We start from the raw sequence: 25,609 nt of genomic DNA, 5'->3' as shown, positions 1-25,609 counted from the left end.
CTTCTTCATTCCCTCACTCAAAAGTGAAACCTTTTCTCATGGAGGACTTTTCTGATTAATCTATGTATATTTCAATCGCTGTCTTCAACATTTCACTCTCCCTTGGCAATTTGACTTATTTTTCACTCCACTTACCATTATGTAATATACTTATTTATTTATTTTATTAAAAAAATATTTATATGTTTATTTGGTTGCACCGGGTCTTAGTTGCGGCAGGCGGGATCCTTAGTTGCAGCTCGTGGGCTCCTTAGTTGTGGCATGCAAACTCTTAGTTGCAGCATGCAGGTGGGACCTAGTTCCCTGACCAGGGAACGAACCTGGACCCCCTGCATTGGGAGCGTGGAGTCTTAACCACTGTGCCACCAGGGAAGTCCCCTTATTTATTTTATCATCTCCCTCCTCCACTAAAATGTTCCCTACATATACCACACATTTAGCTCATTCACACTTGCTTATGTTATTTTTTCCAGTAATAATGTCATCCTCTAAAAATAAGATCAATTGCCTTTTGTCTTTGAGAACTTTTCCTGATGTTTTTAGCTGGAAATCCTGCTTTTTCCTCTGCATACGCAATATATCTCAAGGTATTTTTGCACTTTAATCTGTATTGATGTATCTACTCTCTTTAACTTATAAGTTTCTTGAGGCCATTGACCATGTCTGCTTATCTCTATGTTGGCATGTAACAGGGCCTTAATAATGGATAGTGCCTTAATAATGGATATGGATAGCTTAATTCATAGTAACAATAGTATAATCAGACTACCATTTAAATTTAAAAGCTAATTAGAGTATAAGCTCCACAGGGCAGGGAGCTTTGTCTGCATTTTGTACTGTTGTATCCCCAACACTTGGAATAGTGCCAGGCACATACGAGGTTTTCAGTATTTGTTGAATAAATGAATAAAAGTGAGTTCTCAGAACAGCCTCATCAAAAATGAATATGATTTTGTCAAACAACACCTAGCTTGAAGGATTATTGCAAATTAAATCACATTTGCTTTTTTTTTTCTTTTTGAGAATGACAGTTTAAGAGACTTTAAAGGATGGATAAGGAAGTCATTTTCCATTATGAAAGTAGGAGGAAAATTGAGTATGCTTAGCCTGGAAAAGTGAACTCCATAGCAATAATAGTAAAAGAAGACAGTTTTAAATAGATCTTCAAAGTGTTATGCGAATATATATTTATGGTGATAATTGCAGAGGCATCATTTTCTGAAAGTATGTAAATGGTACGTTTACCCAGAAGGGAGGGAGCCATTGCTTTTATTATTCAACTAAGACCAGCAGCTAAATTCAAGCTTATGTTGCAGGAAAAAGAAAATATACACTCAGGTGCTTTAAGGGTAAGAAAAAAGGGCAGCCAGGGGGTCTTGAAGTAGTGGAAAAGGGTATTAGAGTTGTGATGAATTAGAGATTATTAAAATCTCCCCGAAATTACCTGATTCTGAGGCTCTGGAAAGTGAGTTGATTTGCTCAAGACAGAGTAAGGAAAATTCAGTTCTACTGTATCCATAACCTGTGTTCCTTTCTCTATATAAGTTATTGCTTGAGAGATTATACTGATTTACCTACAGTCTAAAACTTAATGGATTTTAATGAATGGAATTGGGTTTGTTATATGTGGCTGGTTCAATTAGGCATTCAGTCTATGGCCTCCAACTAAGCAAGGGATAAATTATAACTTTATTCTCAAGTGGACCAATATTTTCCAGAGCATACTGCCCACCCTGAAGTACGAAATAGCTATGTATTTAAAGTGAGGGATTTGAAAAATAAAACGGTCACCTATGTGCCAAGCATTATTTCTTTTTATTTATTTATTAATTTATCTATGGCTGCATTGGGTCTTCATTGCTGTGCGCGGGCTTCTCATTGCGGTGGCTTCTTTTATGGCCGAGCACGGGCTCTAGGCGTGTGGGCTTCAGTAGTTGTGGCACACTGGCTCAGTAGTTGTGGCTCGCCAGCTCTAGAACATAGGCTCAGTAGTTGTGGCACACGGTCTTAGTTGCTGCGCGGCATGTGGGATCTTCCCGGACCAGGGCTCGAACCCATGTCCCCTGCGTTGGCAGATGGATTCTTAACCACTGAGCCACCAGGGAAGCCCCAAGCATTATTTCTTAATGTATGAGTTTGGGCCACATTAGATAATAATAGGAAATGTTTACTGAGTACTTGCTAAAGTGTCTAGTACACGTATGAAAATTTTATAAATTTTACTTGTTTAAGTATTATAACCATACTATAAAGGGGGTACTGTAATCATTCCTACTTTGAAGATGAGTAAACTGAGGCACAGGAAGTTTGAATAATTAATCCATGGTCGCACTGATATTAAAAGATAGACCCAGGATTTGAACTCAGTGAGTTTAGTTCCAGAGTTAATGCCTTTACCATTTTATGCTGAATACCTAATTTCTCTTTCCTCATTAATATTTCCTAGTGCATTAAAAATCATACCACTGCATTCTTCTCACAACACTTTAAAAAAGTATTACGAAGGGGATATGACTTACTTATAAAATATTATGGTGGTTTGCAGGCTAAACATTGAACTTGAGAGGATTTTTCTTGAATATGTTCAACGTATTTCAACTATAAATTAAACTTTTTTTGAAATAGTAAACCATTATACAATAATTTTAAAGATCTTAAATAATCTGGTTGCCTTTTAAATATATCTGACTTGGGAAGTTTGAGGTGTGTAGGCTGTGTGTGTTTGTGTGTGTATATATATTTCCATGTATTATTCAGTAGCCTAGATAGATAGAGTGGTACTGAGTAGGCATCCTGCCAGGATCTAGTGAAGTTGCACTTAGTACATCTGCTTTCCCTGACACTGAGACAGAATGTGGAGCACACACCCATGTCAAAATATGTCTGTATAACATTACTAAGCCCACTCCATAGTATTATAATTGAATTTTTTAAAATGTCCTAAAGAAAGCCTCTCTTTGCTTCCTCTTACTTAGATATTGGCAGAGACATCATTTTTCTTGTTGCTTTTGTATGTTCCAGGGATCAGTCCTGATACGTGGGGAAGCAGTGTGGTGTTGTGGATAGTCCATAGGATTTTAGAGACAGACAGTTATGGATATTAATATGCATAGGATTTTAGAGACAGACAGTTATGGATATTAATATGCATTTCTCTATTTAGCAGCTTCATAAACTTGGGCAATTTGCTTAGCACTTTGAAACCGTAGCTTGTCATCTGCAAAATGGGAATTATATGTAAAGACTTCAAGTATATAATATCAAATTTACCCTCTTGAAAGGAAGTGCTTTGGAATGTCTAGAGAGGAGAAATCTATGCTACCTGAAGTATGATCCAGAGTAATCTCAGGGAAAATGTAGGACTTGAGCAGAGCTTAGAGGAACTGTGTAACAGCCTTTTTGGAACCTCATCTACAGCTTCAGTGCTCATCTAGGTCCTGGACCCAGCCTTCCCATCTTCAGGGGAATTTGATCAAAGTCTAATTTAAATAGGATTAAACCTATTTAAATTACTTGGAATTTCCCTCAGGGGTGGGGGCAGTAGAAGGAATCCAGTTACATATCTGTCCTCAGTCCTTGGATTCTTCTGATAATCTGAGAAGGGAAAGTCCTATTAAGATGCAAGGGAAGACAGTCCACCTCCCACCTATATCCAAGTCCTCTAGAACAGTGACTCCAAAATTTTTGCACATTAGAATCACCTCGATACCTTTTAAAAAACTTGAGGCCCGGATCAATAAATTCAGAATTTCTGAGGATGGAACCCAGGCATCAGTATTCATTTAAAATCACACAGATGATTCCAAAGTGCAGTCAAGTGTAAGAACGGTGATTTTTTTCTAGAAAATTGCTTCTTATACTTTAGTCTGCATTAGAATCACCTGGAGGACTTGTTAAACTACTGCTCTGGGGGCCTTAACCCCAGAATGTGTGATTCAGTAGGTCTGGAGGAAGGGCCAGAGTGTTTGTGTTTCTAACATGTTCACAAGACCACACTTTGAGAACCACTCTATAGAACAGTACTTCTCAAACCTCAAGTGCATAGTGATCATCTAGGGATCTTGTTGAACCACACATTTTGATTAAGTGGGTCTTGGATGGGACCTGAGATTCTGCCTTTCTGATAGGCTGCAGGAGATGCCAATACTGGCCACACCTACCTTTGGTCTATGGACTGGTAAGATTTGCTACGCAATGGCATCACCTGGGAGCTTGTTAGAACCACTTCAGACCTATTGAATATGAAATTGCTTTTTAACAATGCTGCATGTTGGAATCATCTGAAATGGTTAAAAAAATACCAGTGCCTAGGTTTAATTCTGAAGACTTTTATTCAATTGGCATGGGTATGGCCAGGGCATCAGAATTTTAAAAAAAGAAAAAAAACTCCTCCGAAGGTTGTGATATGCAGCAAAAATCTTTGAGACAGAGTTATACAATAAGATATTTGTTTTAAATACAGTGCAAATCATTGCTGTCCTGGTATGGAATATTCCATGATATTTTATTGTAAAAGGAGGCCCTCGAGATGGAGATGACAAATAAATGGCCCCTCCTGGGTCTACAACAGATGTCAATAAATTCTCACAACATTTCTTGTGGCCAAGCCTCAAACGACTTCTTAAGACATAGCTTCAGGCAGCTACAAAAGAATGACTGGAGTTTCATGGACGCCGTGCTCATGCCTCATCTTCATTAACTCCAACATACTGAGGACCAACTGGGTTCTAGTTACTGGGTTACAAAGATGACTGCAGTCCAATTTCTGCTTTCTAGCTGCTCCCAGGATAGTAGACGAGGTTGAACGTGTATGTAAAACAAAATTTAATAATGCAAGGTACCACTGGTACTGCCAAGTGATTAGAAAATCACGAGATTCCGGAGATGGAAGCAATCCCCAAAAGCCATAGTACTCAGAGAAGGTGGATTTTAAACTGAATCTTGAAGAATAGGAACAAAATATGTAAGCTAAGATTAGGAGAACTGCATTTCAATTAAGGAGGCACAAAATCACCTAGTGGAGGGCTTCCCTGGTGGCACAGTGGTTGAGAATCCACCTGCCGATGCAGGGGACACGGGTCTGTGCCCCGGTCTGGGAAGATTCCCACATGCCGCGGAGCGGCTAGGCCCGTGAGCCATGGCCGCTGGGCCTGCGCGTCCGGAGCCTGTGCTCCACAACGGGAGAGGCCGCAACAGTGAGAGGCCTGCGTACTGAAAAAAAAAAAAAAAAAAAAAAAAATCACCTAGTGGAGAAAGTTCCTGCCATGTTGGGGAAATTGAGCTAATTTGGATGAAGCAAAGAGATTATGTGGAAGTGTCAAAGGGACCATATTTTAGAGTGCCTTAACTGACACATAGGGGAGTCTAAAGTTTACATTTTAGGATGTGGGGGACCAATGAAAGTTACTGAACAGTGCAATAGAGTAATAGGTGAAATGTGGTGGGATAATAGTAGTGATGGGCTAAAAGAGAGATTTTAAGGTAGAGAAGAGTAATGACAAAATCATCATGTTATTTTTCAATTTTTTTTCTCTATTTCTAAAAATATCTTAACACATTTATTTCTATAGATCCACTTAATATTTTGGTAATGGATATACATATACACATATATATATATTCATTGGGATCAGTAAATATAACATTTGCGTGTCAATGACAACGTAAATTGAGTGGAATCATGAATGTTTCCTTTGTGGCTTTTTCACTGGCTTTCCACACCTTAAATATATAATTGCTCATCAATGTTACGTGCATAAATTTTCAAAAGTGCTTTCTTGTTTTGGTAATTAGTGATAATGAAATGTAAAGCTTTGGTTGAACATACCTAAACCATCTCAAGCAAGTTAACTTGTGTTGTCTGTGTGTAATTTTGACTAAGAACTAAAGGTTTTATATTTTCTGGGTGGGGCATTTCTGCTTCGCTGAAAAAATTCTTTTAAGGCTTCCAAATTTATTTATTATAGTTTCATTTTTTTCTTACTTTCTTTACAACTATTTAGGTTGTGGTTACTAGAAGTTCTCTTATATTTCTTAAGAGCAACAGTATTATATAGCCTTATAGCCCTCAGCACCTAAGTGTACCTTCCTTGGCTGATTTCATGACTCTGGCAAAACCACATTTTTGAGCTGAATTCAGTGCCCCCATATGTAAAGATGGAGGCAGAGTACACGTGTGGAGTTATTTTTTTCTATTTTAGACTTTCATCATCATGATGGCAGGTACCGTGCCTGTCTTTTACACCACTGCAGTGCCTGGAATGCAGGTGATGAATTCATGAATAAACCTAATAGGCCATAGTGTCAGTTTTGGCAACCTAGTGTTTGATGGAAGATTTGTAGAAGATACAAATCTAAAATCTTCAAAACATGCAGAGATTTCCTGGAGGATGTTTTTGCCCATTGATCTTATGGAGTGACACCTGGGCTGTTCACTGAATTCTTCAAATGGAATGTGAGATGAGTCTTCTGTATAAGACAAATAGGCTGCAGCAGATGAGTGATGACAGGCATTTGCTTTCATTATCAATAGTGATATGCTTCATTTTTCACCTTAATGAAAAAAAGAATCACATTGAACTGACTTGTTAATTATGCAAGTTTTTGAACATCTTTGAAGTAACACAGGAAAGGTTATACGATAATATCAGGATTAGAAGCCAGTGGTGGTGGCTTCCCTGGTGGCGCAGTGGTTGAGAGTCCGCCTGCCGGTGCAGGGGACGCGGGTTCGTGCCCCGGTCCGGGAAGATCCCACATGCCGCGGAGCGGCTGGGCCCGTGAGCCATGGCCGCTGAGCCTGCGCATCCGGAGCCTGTGCTCCACAACGGGAGAGGCCACAACAGCGAGAGGCCCGCGTACCGCAAAAAACAAACAAACAAAAGCCAGTGGTGGCCTTTCTACGAAAGCTAAGGCAAATATTTCTACTAGCTCCTGTCAAAGAAAGGGATCATCATGTTGCTCATTTTCACTAAGTTGAAAATCCACAATGTTTGCTCTCAGCCAATGCTTGGAAGAAAAAATTTAAGTCTCTAAGCCCCAAACTACTAATCAGTCAGTAAGTTCACTGGGCAAAATAAGTCAGACAGTTGAATTATTGGACCAATTGTTTACAAAATAAGGCACGCTGACTGAAAGCACTGAATCAACATAGGCTAAAGTATGTCAATTTTTACATTTTATTTTAGATATATAGTTATTTTAGCTTACTGGATCTTACATATATAAAATGAAATACATTTTTTTTCTCCCATGACATTTTAAGAAGTTTAAGTTACATTATGAGATAGTGATGACCCAGGCGTCCACGACCCTTGCCCCTATTATGAAAGCTCTAGATTTGGAGGTTTAGTAACAACGCCATTACCAATACCAATAATACCTTGTATTTTACTTTTATAGTTTAATAACAAGTTTTTAAGAAAATTATTATCTTAATTGATTTGCCTAGTAAGTCAGTGAAACATTCAGAGCAGATGTGAAGGCTCAGGGAGGTTACCTTACTTCAAATCATCAAGGTCATAAAGCTGTCAAATGTTAGAGCTAGGGCTCGTGAACTAGAGCTGTGCTTTTTGGACTGAAGTTTAGTCCTCACCTTGGTCTTGTTTTCTTGACTTAAAGCTAAAGAAGTAGGGAAAATTACATCTTTCCCTTAATTTCTGTAAGAAATGTTGTTTTCAAGGTTAAATTTGATGATCACAATTATTTTAGCTTCTACTGTGCAATGCACTCTGGATGAAAAAGAAACATAATTTCATACTTTTGAAGAATTCCTACTTTGCAGGGAGACTCAGGCAAAGACATAAATATGAAAAAGCAATGTGATAAGTGCTGTGTATGGAATGCTGTGGAATTAGGATGAGTGAATAATTAATTTGTCTGAGTGAATACTCCATTGTACCATAATTTAAGTAACTGCTTTTGTGTTGGAGGATTTAAGAGCTCAGACTATCTCCTAGTTTGCTGACTATTCAATAATAGCATTTTCCTATTGAAAATGGGGAGGGGAGGAGAATTGACCTTATTAAATGATAAATAAATGCCAGAAATAAATATTAATTTCATGACTAATGGAAAACCAAGTGAGTGACCTACAAAAATTATAGTAAATATTATAATTACACGTGTTATTGTAAGAGACTATAGGATTATAGGTGAAAATAACCTGGTTCCAACTTAATTTTAGGTTAAGATTTTGTAGGATATGATATTACTTACACTTTAACAAAACATCTTTATTGAGAACATTTTGAAGTGTGGGAAATGATATGAATTTTCAAGACAATCTGATATTGAGAATGCACAGATTATAAACCCAAATATCTCTGTTCTATCTCAGTATCTTCCACTATAAATTTATTTGGGTTTTTAATGGGTCATAAAATGCGTCTTTTTCTCTGCACGTTCTGCAAATTCAACCCAGAATTTCAAAATACAAGTGTAATCTTTTATATCTGTACATTTTTACAAGCAATAAGAGTCTATCTTTAGAAGTTACTTGAGAGGATACTGGATTTACCTGTTGTAAAGAAGAATTTGTAATGAACTTTTCTCTCCCTCCCTCCCTATTTCTCTTCCTCTTCTCTTTCTTCTTTGCATCTTCTTTGGTTGTAACATTAAGTGCTTTCTGATGTGTTTTGGATTGTTACCTTTTTGTCACTGGGATAACTTGTGTGGATAATAGGCAGATCAAAATTAAGTTGAATAAGAACACAGCACTTTTATTTCACTTAGCAGACAGACAAATACTGTATGATATCACTTATGTGTGGAATGTAAAAAATAAACTAGTGAATATAACAACAAAAAAAGAAACAGACTCACAGATATAGAGAACAAACTAGTGGTTACCAGTGGGGAGATAGAAGTGGGGAGGGGCAAGATAGGGGTAGGGGATTAAGAGTTACAAACTACTAAGTATAAAATAAATCAGCTACAAGGAAGTATTGCACAATACAAGGAACATAGCCAGTATTCTGTAGTAACTATAAATGGAATATAAACTTTAAAAATTGTGAATCACTATGTTGTATACCTATAACTTACATAATACTATACATCAACAAAAAAATGAAAAGTAAAGAAAAAGACCTAGCTCACAGAGTTGTTCCAAAAATTAAAAATTAAAAAAGAAAGGGACCTAGCCCACAGAGCTGTTCCAAAAAAAAAAAACCATAGCATTTCTTACAAAGTACTTTTTTTAGTCCAATATAATTTTATGAGACGTCCAGTATCTTGGTTGTAATAGATTCCCCCAAATCTTCCCTTCCTCTTCATTTTCTCAAAAAGATGCATCACCGGGGCTTCCCTGGTGGCGCAGCGGTTGCGCGTCCGCCTGCCGATGCAGGGGAACCGGGTTCGCGCCCCGGTCTGGGAGGATCCCACATGCCGCGGAGCGGCTGGGCCCGTGAGCCCTCAAATTAGGGCTTTTTATATCCTGAAATAAAGCCAAATAGTCAATTTAGTTTATTTATTTATTTTTTAAAATTAATTTATTTATTTTTGGCTGGGTTGGGTCTTCATTGCTGTGCACGGGCTTTCTCTAGTTGCGGTGAGCAGGGGCTACTCGGCTACTCTTCATTGCAGTGCGCAGGCTTCTCATTGCAGTGGCCTCTCTTGTTGTGGAGCACAGGCTCTAGGCTCGTGGGCTTCAGTAGTTGTGGTATGTGGGCTCAGTAGTTGTAGCTCACAGGCTCTAGAGCGCAGGCTCAGTAGTTGTGGTGCACGGGCTTAGTTGTTCCGCGGCATGTGGGATCCTCCCGGACCAGGGATCGAACCAATGTCCCCTGCATTGGCAGGCAGACTCCCAACCACTGCACCACCAGGGAAGTCCCTAGTTTATTTTTAAAATGACATTTTACATGTCAAAATGCCTACCATGATGCCTGAAAAAAAAAGTAGGCATTGAAGGAGTATAATCTCTTCAGTTTTTCCTTTCTTATTAGTTACTTTTCTTTCATTCTCTTCTTCCATTTAAATTTCAACCTGAGACTGACTTAAGTTTTGTAGGTCCTAAAACTTATACAATTTTGGGCATCCCCTTTGAAAAAATAAAAAATATATATAACAGTGAAATGAAATTGAGGTACAAAAATGAGTAGAGTGAGAAAATAAATCATAAAAGATTAAATTTTAAAGAGCTGAAACCTATCACAAACATTATAAAATCCAGGGAAGTAATAAAATATTTTAATTAATTACTTGATGTGTAAAAGTCTATACATTTCTTTCCCATTATTTTGTTTGTATAATCTTTGAACATCTTTTCATATTTTATAATACACTATCTGTAGAAAAATGATTCAGTCCTTCCTGTAGCATGAGTAATCAACATTGGCCTTTTATTATTATTATTTTTTAATTTATAAAAGTTTACTTAGCTTCACAGCTTATAATCATTTCAGGTACCTATTGAGGATTGTTATCAAATTTGAGAATTTTTTGTTATAAGATAGCAGGAAATTTCAAATCCATCACCCAGGTCCCCCAGTGAATAACTTGCTATTCATTTTATATATTATTACAATAATGCTATGTACCCAACAATCACATAGCCCCATTTGCATGTATCAGCAAGTATTTATGTCTCATGTGTCTGGGGTGTTTGGCTAAGCAACTCTACTGATCTTGTCTGGCTTACATATCTAGGGGTCAGCTATCAATCAATTAATCTAGAATGGTGTTGGGTGGATTACCGAGGCCACTCTGTTGTTCTCTAGGTGTCTTACATCCTTTTCATGGGACCTGCGGGTTAGTCTGTGCATGTTCTTCTCAATGTTGTGGCAGAGGGAAAAGCATAAACAAGCCAACCTGAGCTCTTTTTCAAGACTCTGCTTGCATTGGCTGACATCCTATTGGCCAAAACAAGTCACATGGCTCAGCCCAGTATCAAGGGGTAGGGCAGAATATCCTTTCAGAGAATTGCAAATTTATATGGCAAAGCACAGATACAGGGAGAAGTGGAGAACTGGGTGTATCAATGCAATTCATCTACCATTTCCTTCATTACTTATAAAAAAAAAAGCAGCCTTACTGAAGTATAACTGACATACCAAAAATACCTGAATGTTTAATGTATGCAATTTGATGAGTTTGGACATATGCATACACCCATGAAATCCCCTTTGCTTTTTTTTTTTTTTTTTAATAAGAACACTTAACATGATATCTACTCTCTTAACAAATTTTGTAAGTGGACAATATAATAGTAACTGTAGGTACTATGTTTTACAACAGATCTCTAGAATTTATTCTTCTTGAATAACTGAAACTTTATACCCATTTATCAACAATTACCCATTTCTTCCTCCCTCTAGCTCCTGACAACCACCATTCTACTGTCTGCTTTCATGAGTTTGATTATTTTATTTCCTCATATAATGGGGATAATGCAGTACTTGTTTTTCTGGGTCAGGCTTTTTTCACTTAGCAAAGTATCCTCCAGGTTCAGCCATGTTGTTACATATGACAGGATATTTTTCTTTTTAAATGCTCACATTCCATTATAAGTATATACCATATTTTCTTTATCCACCCATCCATCCATGGACATTTAAGTTGTTGCCATATTTTGGCTATTGTGAATAATGCTGCAGTGAACATAAGAGGACAGATATAGTCTCGAGATCCTGATTTCAGTTCTTTGGGATATATGTCAGGAGTGGGTTTGCTAGATCATATGGTGGTTCTACACCTAATTTTTTGAGAAACCTCCATACTGTTTTCCATAATAACTGCACCATTTTACATTCCTACCAATAGTGCACAAAGTTTCCAATTTATCTGCATCCTCATTAACATTTGTTATCTTTTTTTTTTAATAGTGGTCTTTCTAACAGGTATCAGGCGATATCTCATTGTAGTTCTGATTTGCATTTCCCTGATGATTAGTGATGTTGAGCATTTTTCATGTACTTACTCATGATTTGTATATCATCTTTGGAGAAATGTCTATTCAAGTCTCTTGGCCCTTTTAAATTGGGTTATCTGTGGGTTTTGCTACTGAGTTGTACTTGTATATTTAGGATATTAACTCCTTATCAGATGTATGGTTTGCAGATATTTCCTCCCATTCTTTAGGTTGCCTTTTCATTCTGTTGATTGTTTCCTTTGTTGTGCAGAAGCTTTAAGTTTAATGTAGTCCCACTTGTTTATTTTTGCTTGTGTTGCCTATGCTTCTGGTGTCTTATCCAAGAAATCACTCCCAATATCAATGTCAAGAAGGTTTTCCTCTATGTTTTTTTCCTACGAGTTTTACAGTTTCAGGTTTATGTTTAGATCTACAATCCATTTTGAGTTGATTTTTGAGTATGATATAAAATAAGGGTCCAGTTTCATTCTTTTGGATATGGATATCCAATTTTCCTAGTACCATTTGTTGAATAAACTATCATTTCCCTTTATTACCTTTTTTCTTACCTTTTTCATGTGGTTCAGTGATTGAGTTTGTTACGGACCTCAGCAGCACTGATTCCGTTATTTCATTTTTAAATATGAGTCAGATTTACATAAGATTTAGAGTGAAATACTCGTTTGGGAAAGAACAAGATTGAGAAGATGCTTGAATGTCAGATTAGATGCTTGGATTCTTATTTGGCTTATAATTGTAGTCTTTATTCACCAAATGTTTCCTGGGATCCTGAATCCTGAATATAAGCAGAATATGTACTACTATCCTGCTTATTCTCTCTCTTAATCTCTCTCTCTGTTTCTGTCTCTGTCTCTCTCTTTCTTTCTTCCTCCGCAGCTTTCTCCTTTTCTCCATGTTATACAAGTGTGGTTTAGGTGTGATCCTTATCTTGGAGAGCTTATAAACTAGTTGTGATTAGGAAAGAAAAAATATTTTTTAAGGAAAATTAAAAATTGTGATAAATACAGTATAAATCTAGAACTAGGGGAGCTGAGAAGTGAGAGAAGGCACTTGGTATTTGGTGTATCATTCAAGCATGGGAGGGGTTTCGGTATGAAGATACGGGGAGAGTGACATTGCAAGCAGAGGCAGTGAAGTAAGCAAAACCATGAAGTTAAAAGGTAGGAAGAAAAAGATCAAATTACTAGAGGCAGTAAATAAATATATTAGAGTGAGTAGTGCAATGGGGCAGAAATGTATGCTGTGACTATATGTACATAACCTTGAATACTGGGCTGAGACGTTTAAGTTTTTAATTTTCTTTTTATCTTAAAAAGCAACTTTTTCCTAGAAATAATGTTCCTAGAAATAATGTGTCTTTTCATGACCCTTATAATCAATAACATTTATTGAATATAAGATATGAACATAGAACTGGGGTAGACATTGCAGAGACTTACCCTCAAGAGTCCTTAAGGATGGCGACAGATGCGTAAACAAATAATTATAATACCATGTTCCAAATACCATAACAGAGATATGCCCATGAAATAAATAATTATGGAAAAAGAAACAACTGTCTCTGAAGGATCTGGATAAGATTTATGGCTCAGTTAAATAGGGAAGATAGGCTTTCCTAAAGAATAATAAATCCAGTCTAGTTAAGATCAAGGGGGAAACTTAGAACATAGCAAAAAGCTCTGTGAAGCTGCTTATGGTGAATGGAATGAGTGACAGGTGATAAACTGGAAGTGTGGTTTACAGCTAGGTGCGAAAGGGCATTGAGGGTCAGAGTAAAGGCTTTGGATCTATCTTGTAAACAATGAGTATTCACTAGAGGTATCAATCAGGGAACTGTTAGCAGGGAAGTGGCATGAGTAGATGCAAGGGACTTACTTGGAAGAATGGTGTGGCCCAGTTCCTATGAGTTAGGCCAGTGGCTTTGAGGATGGAGAGGAAGACTGGAGATTCAGGAGGAATTGTCACTGCATAACAAAGGACTAGAGCCAGTGTGCTACGTGGAAGATAAATAATAGATAAGGGTAAGTCATTAGCCATTTTTCAAGATTTTAGGAGGCAGATGCAGACCCTCCCAAAGAGAATAGTTTTTAGCTTTTACCGCTAAAAACTCTCATTCCAAATTGTTTACTATTTTGTTTTTAATGAACTTGCTAAATCTCCCAAAGCATACCATCTAAAAGCCATTATCACCTTATGGTTTCTATAAAACTTTCACACAGGTTTCTTGTTTTTGTCCCTGCCTAGCTTTAGTAGTTTCCTCACTTTCCTCAGATAAGAAAAGCTTTATAGTTGCTTTTTTTACCCCTGTTTTAGCTAAATGAACCAATGTTCTTAGCATTTGTCCTGGGAAATCTTTATTTAGAAAGACGTTATGTACAATTTTGGATTTCATTACTCTTTTTCATAAGAATCATCATCAAACTTGATATTTTCCAATGGTTACATTTATTTACAATATATGAGTACCTAACATGTTTGTACCTTACGTGTTGACTCTGCTTTCGTCAGCAATTTCTGTCAGTTAGGATTAGGGTTGGCTCAGCGTTGCACAGACTAAAATAACAAGGACTTTTTCTCACATAAAAGCCAGACCTACGTAATTGGAAGCTAGACTGGTGCCATTGCTCCACAAGGTCCTCAGGGAAGACCCCACTCTTTCCAGCTCACCTGCCATCACTCGCTCAGGGGGAAGCCCTTGTTTTCATGCCCTGAGATCACCTAGCCACCTCAACTCATCCCCCTCCAAATAGCAGTAAGGCAAAGGGTAGGGAAGAGGGCAAAGGCCAGTTGTCTTTAAGGAAAGGGTCTTCAAGAGTACAGAGACCTTTCTGCCTACATTTCATTGGCCAGTACTGAGTCCATAGCCACAGTTAGCCGCAGGATATGCACAGAGATGTAGCTAAATTGTCTATTACTTTTTGAGAAGGTGAGAATGACTATTAGGGGAAATTAAACTTAAAAGGGAAGGAGGAGGAAATAGGATATTTGGGGCAGATAACCACATTAGCGAGCCAGAAAACCTTTGGTCAGTTGTACTTCCACCTGGGTTACCTCTCTGAATCTGTTTACCCTTCTAAAAATTAGGATAATCATTCTGTCCTAAATTCTTCATAGTGTTTGTGGTTGAGGGTCAAATACAATGATGAATTTATCAACACTGAAAACTGTGTTGCACAAAGATAGAGTATTATTTTATAAGTAAGCAATCTTCTGAATCAATAGATATTAGGTGATATGTCGGTTTACATCAGACCCTTTGGTAACCTTATTTGACAAGCAGAAGAATCATATATTAATGACAAATAACTCATATAGAGAGAACACATCTCTGTTTATGAAATACTTTCAAGAACATGATAATGCATTTGATTCTTCTTTCAGCTCTATGCAGTAAGGATTATTATGCCCATTTTACAGACAGGAAAACTAAAGCAGAGAGGTTAAATGAGTGGCTCAAAGGCATGTAGCTTCTGAGTGGTGAGTTTAGAAACTACTTTGTCTACAAATCTCTCCCACTTTTTTGTAATCTGTGTTGCTGCTTTAATCTTTACATATGCCACACTTCTTGTTGCCCATTTGGTAAAGTCTAGATCTCTAAGACTAAAGTGACAAACTCTCAGTTATTTATCCCTACTTTGTCTACATGGTTTTCTTTCTCATTCCTCCCCAACATGAATCAAATCCTTCAATCTGCCAGTCCCTTCCTATACACATCCACTACCCTGAAGAACCACTTACTTCCTGCCCTACTATAATGTTTATGATCTTCGCCTACTCAACTTCTGTCCCTTCTTTAAGTGTCAACTTGGGTCTCATCTTCTGTGTGAGACATTTCTTGAACACTTCGGAACACAGATCTTCCATTTCCCTGAACTTCTGTAACATAGAGACTATATATAGAATGCATATATTACATTTAATTATAGATATACATTATACACTGTATCAGATTATTCCATATGTCTTAGCTCTCTCTGACAGTGGTAAGAATATTGGAGGAACAGAAACTAGTACAGATTCAACTTAAGGCAGCTATTAATTCTTAAGTGTCTGCTAAGATCTAGTCTCAACTTTCATGACAGATGAGGGAAAAGGTTCAAGGAGGCAAAGAGACGGGTCTGATGTCAAATATCTAGGAATTGAATCCTGCTATACTAAACTTGTGGTCTTAGGCTTGATCCTTTACAACTACCAATTGAACATGTGACTAAAAGCCAAATACTGTGTAGGTGTGTTTAGCTTACTATCCCACATTGAGAGAAGCCCAGAAAAATAGCATTCCTGATTAATGGTAATCCCTAGGTTAATTTATATATATATATATATATATATATCTTATATTCAAAACTGAGAAAATGACCAGAACGATGGGAATTTTATCAGTAGAAAAGATAGATAAGAACTTCTAACTAAGTCAGGATGTTAAAGTGAACTGCAAGGCTATTCTCTTATGCACGCTGTCATAAATATTTAGTTCATATTCACGTTGCCATCTATACAGCCTAGTTATATGATTGCTTTCCTCCTTTATGTAATATAAATTCTTTCGGGAGGGGGACAATGTTTTATGCTTATGCTTATTTTGTAATATTAATGTTAACTAAAATAGTGCTATATAGGAATATATAATTCATAGAAATACATTTTTGACAGAAAAATGGATTATTTTCTTGTTTATCTTCTTTCTGGTGTTTGAGTACTTTCTCCAAGTAGACAAGTAGACTGTTGAATATTTTCAGTGATGGACAACTCAAATATTTAAAGACTACAAGCATGTTTTCATTTTATCTTAGGATATTGAATTAAATGTATGAAGTTGATTTTTAATGGTTTGTGCATAATTATGCATATATATATATATATATATATTTCCCAAGATATAAAATCTGTTAGAGCTTAAGCTATCTAGCAACCATTGATACATCTATTTATCTATCTATATTTACGTGTAAAAATTGAAATATGAAGAGAAATGTTCTCCTGCCACTAGCATAGTTAAGGATGAGCCAGTGGTTTTTGTGTTCATCTGTGTGTTTAAGACAGTGTTCAGGACCACAAGGGAAAGAAGCTCTGGCATATGTTATGAAGATCTTATTTTATTATTACTTATGATTCCAAATATGTTTTCTTCTGTTGAGAATTTTTTGGTTCAAATTATTTGTTTGTTAGAAAAAATCATCTTATACTGTTTGAGTATATGTTCATTTCACTGAGCAGAGATCCTAGACTCTCAGATCCATGTAGGGCCCTTGGAGTCCTTCTAATCTAATCCCTTTATTGCAGATGAGTTTATGTGATTTACCTGAAGTCACATAGTAATTAGTCACAGTGCAGAGGCAAGAAGCCAGTTCTCCTCACTCTTAGAACTCTTCTCTCTCTCCTAATTTCAATTCATAGGTTTTAATCTTCAAAAAGAGTCATTTTAAGAAGCAAGATGATTTATTCAAAAGTTCACTGATCCTTTCCTCTCTCTTCCTTTTTTCCCCTCTAGCCCTCTTCAATCTAATCCCTGTGGGACTGCGTGTGGTGGCCATCCAAGGGGTGAAGGCCAGCCTCTATGTGGCCATGAATGGTGAAGGCTATCTCTACAGCTCAGTAAGTACCTTGTTGTGTGTTCGTGTGTGTATGTGTGTGTGTGCGCGCGCACATAAACTGGCATGGAGAGTAATGAAGTAACCGTTATTTTAGGGAAGAAAATTACAAGTTGAAGTCAATGTATATTTTCTGACCCAGTATATCAGGATTATTATGAAGATTTTATAATTTACATTGTTAAAGATCATGCTCTGTTGAGAAGGACCTAGCAACTCTCCATGTGACACAAATTCTCTTTTTCTGCCTTTCACTTCTAGAGGATAATCTTTTGAATTTTACCTTTCTGTTTAATTCAAGAGGTAAAACATTTTTTTCCTTTCTCCTTTTACCTCTCCTTCAAGCACAGAGGGTGGTTTAGGAAGCTAAATTCTTGAATTTGTCTGGGAGTCTTCTCTGGCTTGTTGTGGAGAAAAAAATCTTTCAGAAGAGACTATGTTTTTGTTTGTATTTAATAAAACTGTATAGTACCTAATTTGTCAGATTCCTGGGATAACTGGTCACTTTAAAGACATGTGAATTGATGGAATGAGCTTTGGATTAGGGGCTGGGATATTTGAGTTTTATTTGCATTTCAACAACAATATTGCTTTGGGAAAGTGGCCTCCTCTCTTTGACTTAATTTCTAAACTTTTAAAATGAGGGTGTTGGACCTCATGTTGTCTAACATCTCTTTTGAATCTAAAACTCACAAAATTAGGTGGCATCAGTGGCTACATTATGAGCCCTGACATATTTTAAAGTAGTTAATGGTCCCACTCTCAAGATAATAATTTATGCATTGAGAGAATGCAACTGCACTGAATCTTCTGTATGTATATAATTCCTGCTCTGTCCTAAGGGAATTGCCTATTTGTAGTTCATGAAGAAATATTCTTGAAAATCATGGTTACAGATTTCCACCCTTGCTTTCTATGATCTCACTAAATAAGACAAGATTATTCAGGAAGTTCACTTATGCCCACTAGATTCTCAATTAATTATTGAATAGCTTTTATTAAACTTTTTCCACAACCAATTAAATGAATCTCTGGTACCCTATGCTTGCTTACTAGTAGTACAGCTGTCATTCATATTAGAATCCTTAAAGTTGCCATTTTACTCTTGAACATATTCACATCTGAATGTGCATTTATATATCAGATGTGTATATACACTTTTTTCCAATGGTCGACTCAAAATAATACTTAAAGATAGATACATTTTTGGTCAAAACAATGGCTTTCATTTTTAATGTGTCATAATTCTAACATTTCTTAATGTCCAGTTATTGTGAATCTATATTTTAAATGTGAGAATTCAAATAAGAAAAGGACAGTTAACAGATGTTGTTTTGAATAATTCCAGTTGGTTAAACTTTTTTTTAAAAAGTTTTGAATGCAATACAAACTAAAATATTTAGGTGATCTTAGGATAGTATTGATTTAAGAATTTAATCAGTCATCAAGTAAACAGCTAAAGGTAGACTATATTTATATTTATATTTAGAAGGTTGTTATTCATTTTTATATTTATTTAGAAGGTCATAATTCTGGTTGTAATTCTACAAAAACAGTAGAGTTCAGATTTCTGAACCAGAGTTCATTTCCAAAGGTCTGGGAAGAAGAAAAACACTGATCATCTGACAACAGTATTGTAGCAGGTGGCAGCTGTGTAGGAGCCCGTGTGTGTTTTGTGTGTGTGAGTGTGAGTGTGTGTGTGTGTGTGTGTGTGTGTGTGTGAGTGTGTGTGTGTGTGTGTGTTAAGGGGGTGCAGGCAGGGAGGGGTGCCCGTTGTTGGGTGCATCCCAAAGTTCCTGGGAGAGGAGCCTGGGTATTCAGTATGACATAACTGAACTTCATATGTGGCAGCATTTTTAGAGATACATTTTTTCTTTTTTTCTTGCTCAGAACTAGGCTTAAGATACAGGGAGCCCATAGGAGAGGTTTTAAGAAATTCTTGACTAGAGAATTTTACTGTAGGTACTTTTTTGTAAAGGATCTAACACCTTAGTAAAACCAGTAATGACCTGTTGAGTTACCTGTTTTCAGCTTTCCTCTTCACTTAAATCAAATTTGCCTCATAGCAAGAATTGCAACTCTTTTCCGTGTATGGTACTGTGAGGCTACTGGAACGATTTTTCTTAATTATAAGCTTGGCCTCACTGACATTGAGCATCAGGCTCCCTACTTTCAAAATCACTCTCTTTCTGGATAGGACTAACAGTATGAAATTCTGGGTTTTAATTTTAAGCAGGGGCATAGGCCTGAAGATTTTGTTATAGGACTAACGGGGGCCAACATTGAGAGAGACGGACCTGAAGGAGAATTGGGTATCAAGCCTTCATCACACTGGTTTTGCTGCTTGTCTGTGTGGCATGTCTCAGCAAGAGGGCACCAGTGTGCCCAGGAACCGTGTGGGGAGTTAAAAACAGGCTGTTACAGGCTTTCGTGATGTGCATTTGGTATATGTTAAGGCTTGAAGTTATTTGAAAAGCAGTTTCCTACTTGATGTTAAACAGTGTAGCTGAGCACACCAATAAGGCCCATACCTGGAATTATGGTGGGGGCAGGAGGACTGGTGGTGTGTGTCTGAAGGCAAACCCTAGAGGTCCTAAAGAAGCTAACATAGAATCCAAGAGAAATTCTCAAATGGTATCATTTATCTAGTGGCATTCACCTTGTCTGTATTCATATTTAAGCTAGGAATTAATTCCCCAGTTACTTCTGATTCCCCCTCACCCCACCCCCTTTACCAGGAGACAAAAGAGACAGTAGTAAAGACCGAGTGACTGTTAGGTAGCATAGAGCTAAAGTTTCCAGATCCATTCTGAAAATATTTTAATAGATGAGTTTAATCCATAAGCATTTAATGAGATTGTTGATGCATCTAGATTTGTTTTTACTCTTGTAGTTTGCTTTTCATTTTGCTTCTATTTTCTTCTTTATTTTCTCACATTACCGAAAGATTTTCCTATTCTATCTTTATTCTTCTGCTAGTTCGTAAACGTAGGTTATAATTCTAGTCTTTTAATGATTTAGACTTTTTTAACAGACATACATATGTATATAATTTGCTAAATAATAAAACATGTTATTTATTTCTGTCCTTCTTCCAAACAGCTGATAGACCTTAGTACGTTTTCTTGCTTAGTAAACACCACCACCCTTCTCACCAATTGGATTATTTACACTTTAAAATTAATATGCACAATTAGTTATTATTCTATACTAAAAGTTACATTTATCAATCTTTAAAATAATTTCTGTGCACACAGGTTTTGTTTTTGTGTTTATCAAATTCGGTCCCTCTGAGTTTACTTTTCTTCTAAACAAAATCTTTCACTGTTTTCTGTGTGTGCGTCTGTAGATGGTGAATTCCCTTCGTTCTGGTATCCGTGAAAATGCCTTCCTTTCACTTTCACTCTTGAATTACAGTTCAGATAGTTATACAGTTCTTGGTAGACCTATATTTCCCCCAGCACTTTGAAAATTATATTCTATTGGCTTCTGGCATGTACTGTTGACTGTGAGAAGTTTGCTGTCAGTTTAATATTCTCTCCTTTGTAGGTTATCTATATGGAAAATTTAAAGGACTTTTTCTCTTTATACTTTATGTTCTGCAAATTCACTATAATGTCTAGTTGTAAATCTAATTATCTTGTTAGAAATTCAGAATGAACTTTCAATCCAAAGAATCAGACTTCTCTAATTCTGGAAAGTTTTAACTCTTCCCATTTACATTTTATTTCTCTGTTATACTTGCCAGTCTCTTGTGCTGATAATATTTAAATCACTTTCACTAGAAACTTGCAAATTTATCTGCTCTAGAAATGATGCCATCTGTTTTGTGATTTCAGTCACTATGCTTTAAATTTTTGGATGTTTAATGGTTTCCATTCCATATCTACCTGATCTTGATTGATTTCTTCCTGTTTTTACTATCTGGCTCTTTTTACAGAAAGTTATTAACTCATTTATCTCTCTGAGCTTTCTTATAATACTTGTTATACTTTTCCATAAAGTTAGTTTCTTTTGTAATGAATTCATGTTTCAATCGTTGATTTTGTTGGCTGTCATTTTTATAATTAGACTGAGATTATATTAGAATTTAGAATTTGTTCTGCATGTGTTTGGAATTTTGGTCTGTAGGCCCATTTCTCTCTTTCTTTCTTCACGATCTTCTTCTTTTGAAGTCTGCCCTCAATTTCTAGCAAATTTTTGGTTGCTGCTATCCAACCTCCAGTGGTCCTACTTTAGAATAAGATTTTAAGAGTCATTTCAAGGCTGCATCCTAGGGTAACATTGGGGTTAGGAAAGGGGGCCTGGGCAAGGGTATGGCTTGGTCTTGTTTCTCTCATTGTGAGTCTATGTCTATCATTGCATCTTGCTTAAAATACTAGCAGCATTTTTAAAAATACAGTTGATATACAATATTATATTAGTTTCATGCAATCTACATAGTGATTTGAAATTCACATACATTAGAAATAATCACCATGGTAAGTCTAGTAACAATTTGTCTCCATACAGTTATTACAATATTATTGATCATAGTCCTTATGCTACATATTACATCTCTGTGTCTTATTATTTTATAATTAAAAGTTTGTACCTCTTAATCCCCTTCACCTACTTTGCCCAACCCTACACTCCCCCTCCCATCTGGCAACCACCGGTTTGTTCTCTGTATCTATGAGTCGGTTTTCATTTTGTTTTGATTGTTTTGTTTTTTATATTCCACAAATAAGTGAGATCATATATTGGGTTTCCATAACATGTTATAGAAAAACCCAGATGAACTTTTTGGTCAACCCAATAGTATTTGTCTTTCTCTGTCTGACTTATTTCACTTAGTGTAATACTGTCTAGACCCAACTATGTGTTGGAAATTGAAAGATTTCTTTTTCTTTTAAATGTTCCATTGTATATATATATACCACATCTTTTCTATACATTCATCTGTTGATGGACACTTAGGTTGTTTTCATATCTTGGCTATTATAAATAACGCTTCAGTGAACATTGGAGTGCATATATCTTTTCGAATCAGTGTTTTTGTTTCCTTTGGGTAAATACCAAGAAGTGAAATTGCTGGATCACATGTTCTATTTTTCATTTTTTAAGGAACCTCCATACTGTTTTTTTATAGTGGCTGTACCAATTTACAGTCCCACCAGCAGTGCATGAGTGTTCCCTTTTCACCACATCCTCATCAACATTTGTTATTTGTTGACTTTTTGATGATAGCTATTCTGATAGGTGAGAGGTTGATTTGATCTCATTGTGGTGTTGATTTGCCTTTCTCTGATGGTTAGTGATGATGAGCAAGTAGCAGCATTTTTTATTTCAGCCTTTTAAGAGTTGGAGCAGGAAAATTATACCAGTCCCTCGTGTGAGCAGGTAGCCTGGCTCTGGTCCTTTATTTTACACAGAGGGCTTTTATTCCCATTGACCTGACCAGAGTGGAACTTGGGGTCACACCACCCCCTTCAGGACATGAAGCCCAGTAGGCCTGCAGCTGCCACTTGCTCAGTGCTTTGTATTTCCATTCTATAGGGATGATTAGCTTGCTTTGTTCCTGGTTATGTCATTTACACCTTACATTGCCAAATTCAATGTCATGAAACTTTTCTTTATTTTCTTCTAGGGCTTTTATGTTTTTAGGTCTTAACATTTCAGGTTTTAATCCCTTTTGAATTAAATTTTGTGTATGATATAAGCAAATACCTGTATAGATGAGGTAGGTCAAGAAAAGGAAATTCTAGTTCAATCTTCATTAAAAAAATTTTTTTTGATTGATGTATTGTTGACTTACAATGTTGTATTAGTTTCAGGTATACAGCAAAGTGATTCAGTTATACATAAATATATATATGTATATATATTATTTTCAGATTCTTATAGGCTATTATAAGATATTGAATATAGTTCCCTGTGCTATACAGTAGGTCCTGTTGTTTATCTATTTCAGTGTTCACTTGTAAAATCAACATTTCTTATCCTATTTGCTGCTGCAGTTAAGGATGTGTTACTCCATACTGTTACAACATAATATCAAAAGCATAATTCTTTGACATGCCTTTAGAATTCCATGCCTAAATCTGATGCTTCAGTGAGAGCAGACAATGTCGATATTGCAATAATATACTGACTTTATATTGAAAAACTGAGTCAAGAGTTATTGAGAAACATAGAAGGAGTCTCTGAGGAAGAAGAAAAGAGAAGGCCAATATTGAAAGTTATTGGAAGAAGACTGCTTTATACCCACAAAATGACGATAGGATAAGATATTTTTTATTTTCTCCTCTAATTTCTTTTCTTCCCCACTATCGTAGATGTCCAGAATTTCTCATCACTGAGGATGAACTACAAATTTTCTCATTTTCTGCAGCCAAAAATAACTTCCACATTTTGCACTTTGGTAGGACATTTACCTGTATATTTCCTTTCTTTCTTTTGTTGGAATTATTTGTTTTCATGCCCTATCTATATAATTAGATGCAAGTTCCTTAAAGTTAGTAATCATATCTAATATAGATTAATATATACCATAACACTGAAAACTGCAATTCCTATGTAAAGATATCTGTTAAAATTTTGTTGATCAGTTGATGGATGCATTTCATGCAGTTTAATTTTGACAATAATTCATTGGCCATCTGGTCTTAATGGTTGTTGTAATAATTTTCCTGATTATAACTTTATACACTTTCCAGTTCTGTTAACTGGCTCAACTTTGAATAGCCTATGACTATTCTATGGAAACATGGAAAATTTGCTAAAGGAATCTTATTGTGCATGCTTCTCTGTGTTGAAGCTAATGTTGTATTGTAATTTTAATAGCTGATGTTGTCGTGTTTTCCTTTCTGTACTAAATATTGCTTATAAAAGAAAAAAAAGCAAAAATTGGCTAGGATATCTTCTTGGGAAGCCACTTGGTCATTACACTTCATCTCTCACTGGAAGGGTTCTGTTCTATAATGAAAAGAAGTGGCAGTTTTTTAAAACACACATATCTAGAATAGAGGTACAAAATAGTTACCCACTCTGGAATTTGAGTTTCTCCATCAACTGACTTCCTCATGGAATGTTCCAAAATTTGAGGCATATGCAGCAATATTTCTTGGGTAATGGTATCTCTGAAAAGTCTCTAATATTGAAGGAGAGCAAGAGGGAGAGAGGGAGGGAGGAAGAGAGAGTGAAACACCTTAGCCATTAATGCCAGATGAATCACAGAGTTTTGCAGTTACTGGTGCCTGAATAGAGGGAAGTCAAAAGCCAAATTAGAGGCTTGTTCAGCAATTAGATAGTTAAATATTCAGTTAGGGTCATTTGCATAATTTTTCCTTCCACATAGTTGTGGTTTTCTTAAATTTTATAACATTTATTTATTTTTCATCGTAGGTTGATTTTTGGCTATTGCACCTAGAAAATAATTGCTTATTTTGCCTCCTTTTTTTTTTTTTGCCCTCATGTATATATATTTCTTAACTGAACTGGGTTGTTTTTAATCAACTAGAAGATATATATGTGGAATCCTCTTAGCCCAAGAATCTGGCTGTGTTGCTTGCAAATGTGTGACGTGAATTTTTGTTGCTGTTGTTGGAATTAGGTTGCCTTTCTTTAGAAAGAATCAACAGGTCATTAGTTATATGTTCAGTAAGGACTAAATGATGGTAAGCATCCATTTTTACCTTATGATGTTCTCAGTAGTAAGTGGTGTCGGTTTTATTCCAAGAAATTATAACTTCTGGAAAATATTAATACTTTAGCTCCTGGGCTAGCCTTAATTATAAAAATTAACTAATAAGAACCTGCTATATAAAAAATAAATTAAATAAAATATACTGAAAAAAAATTAGCATATGTGTTTCCAGTAGCATTTCTCATTGAAAAGTAAAAATAGGATTAAGCTTCTAAGAGCAGCACTAATGAGGACCTTTGGTTGAATCATTTGAAAATGATACTACGTTTTATATTTTTTATTTCTACCTTGCCATGAGGCACATTAGGCCAACATGTAGTCATATATCCAAAATTTCTCAATTGTATTTCTTAGGTCATTAGTGAATCAGGCAGTATTAAGCAGTATTTAAGAATGAAAACTTTAGGGCTTCCCTGGTGGCGCAGTGGTTGAGAGTCCGCCTGCCGATGCAGGAGACACGGGTTC

The 25,609-nt window shown here is 36.2% G+C and overlaps 1 protein-coding gene across 2 annotated transcripts in view; it reads left to right on the top strand.

Moving 5' to 3' along the window:
- Nucleotides 1-25,609, top strand: part of FGF12 (fibroblast growth factor 12) — a 608,799-nt gene that overhangs the window by 398,595 nt on the left and 184,595 nt on the right. For both annotated transcript variants that reach the window (XM_024124304.2, XM_007125982.3), the window contains one exon: nucleotides 17,358-17,461. In XM_024124304.2, coding sequence (XP_023980072.1) covers nucleotides 17,358-17,461 — 104 coding nt within the window. The remainder of the gene's footprint in view (nucleotides 1-17,357; nucleotides 17,462-25,609) is intronic.

The sequence above is a fragment of the Physeter macrocephalus genome, chromosome 1, assembly GCF_002837175.3.
Source record: "Physeter macrocephalus isolate SW-GA chromosome 1, ASM283717v5, whole genome shotgun sequence".
Taxonomy (NCBI): Eukaryota; Metazoa; Chordata; class Mammalia; order Artiodactyla; family Physeteridae; genus Physeter; species Physeter macrocephalus.
Note: the sequence above shows the minus strand (reverse complement) of the source record. Positions and strands in the feature narration are given on the sequence as shown.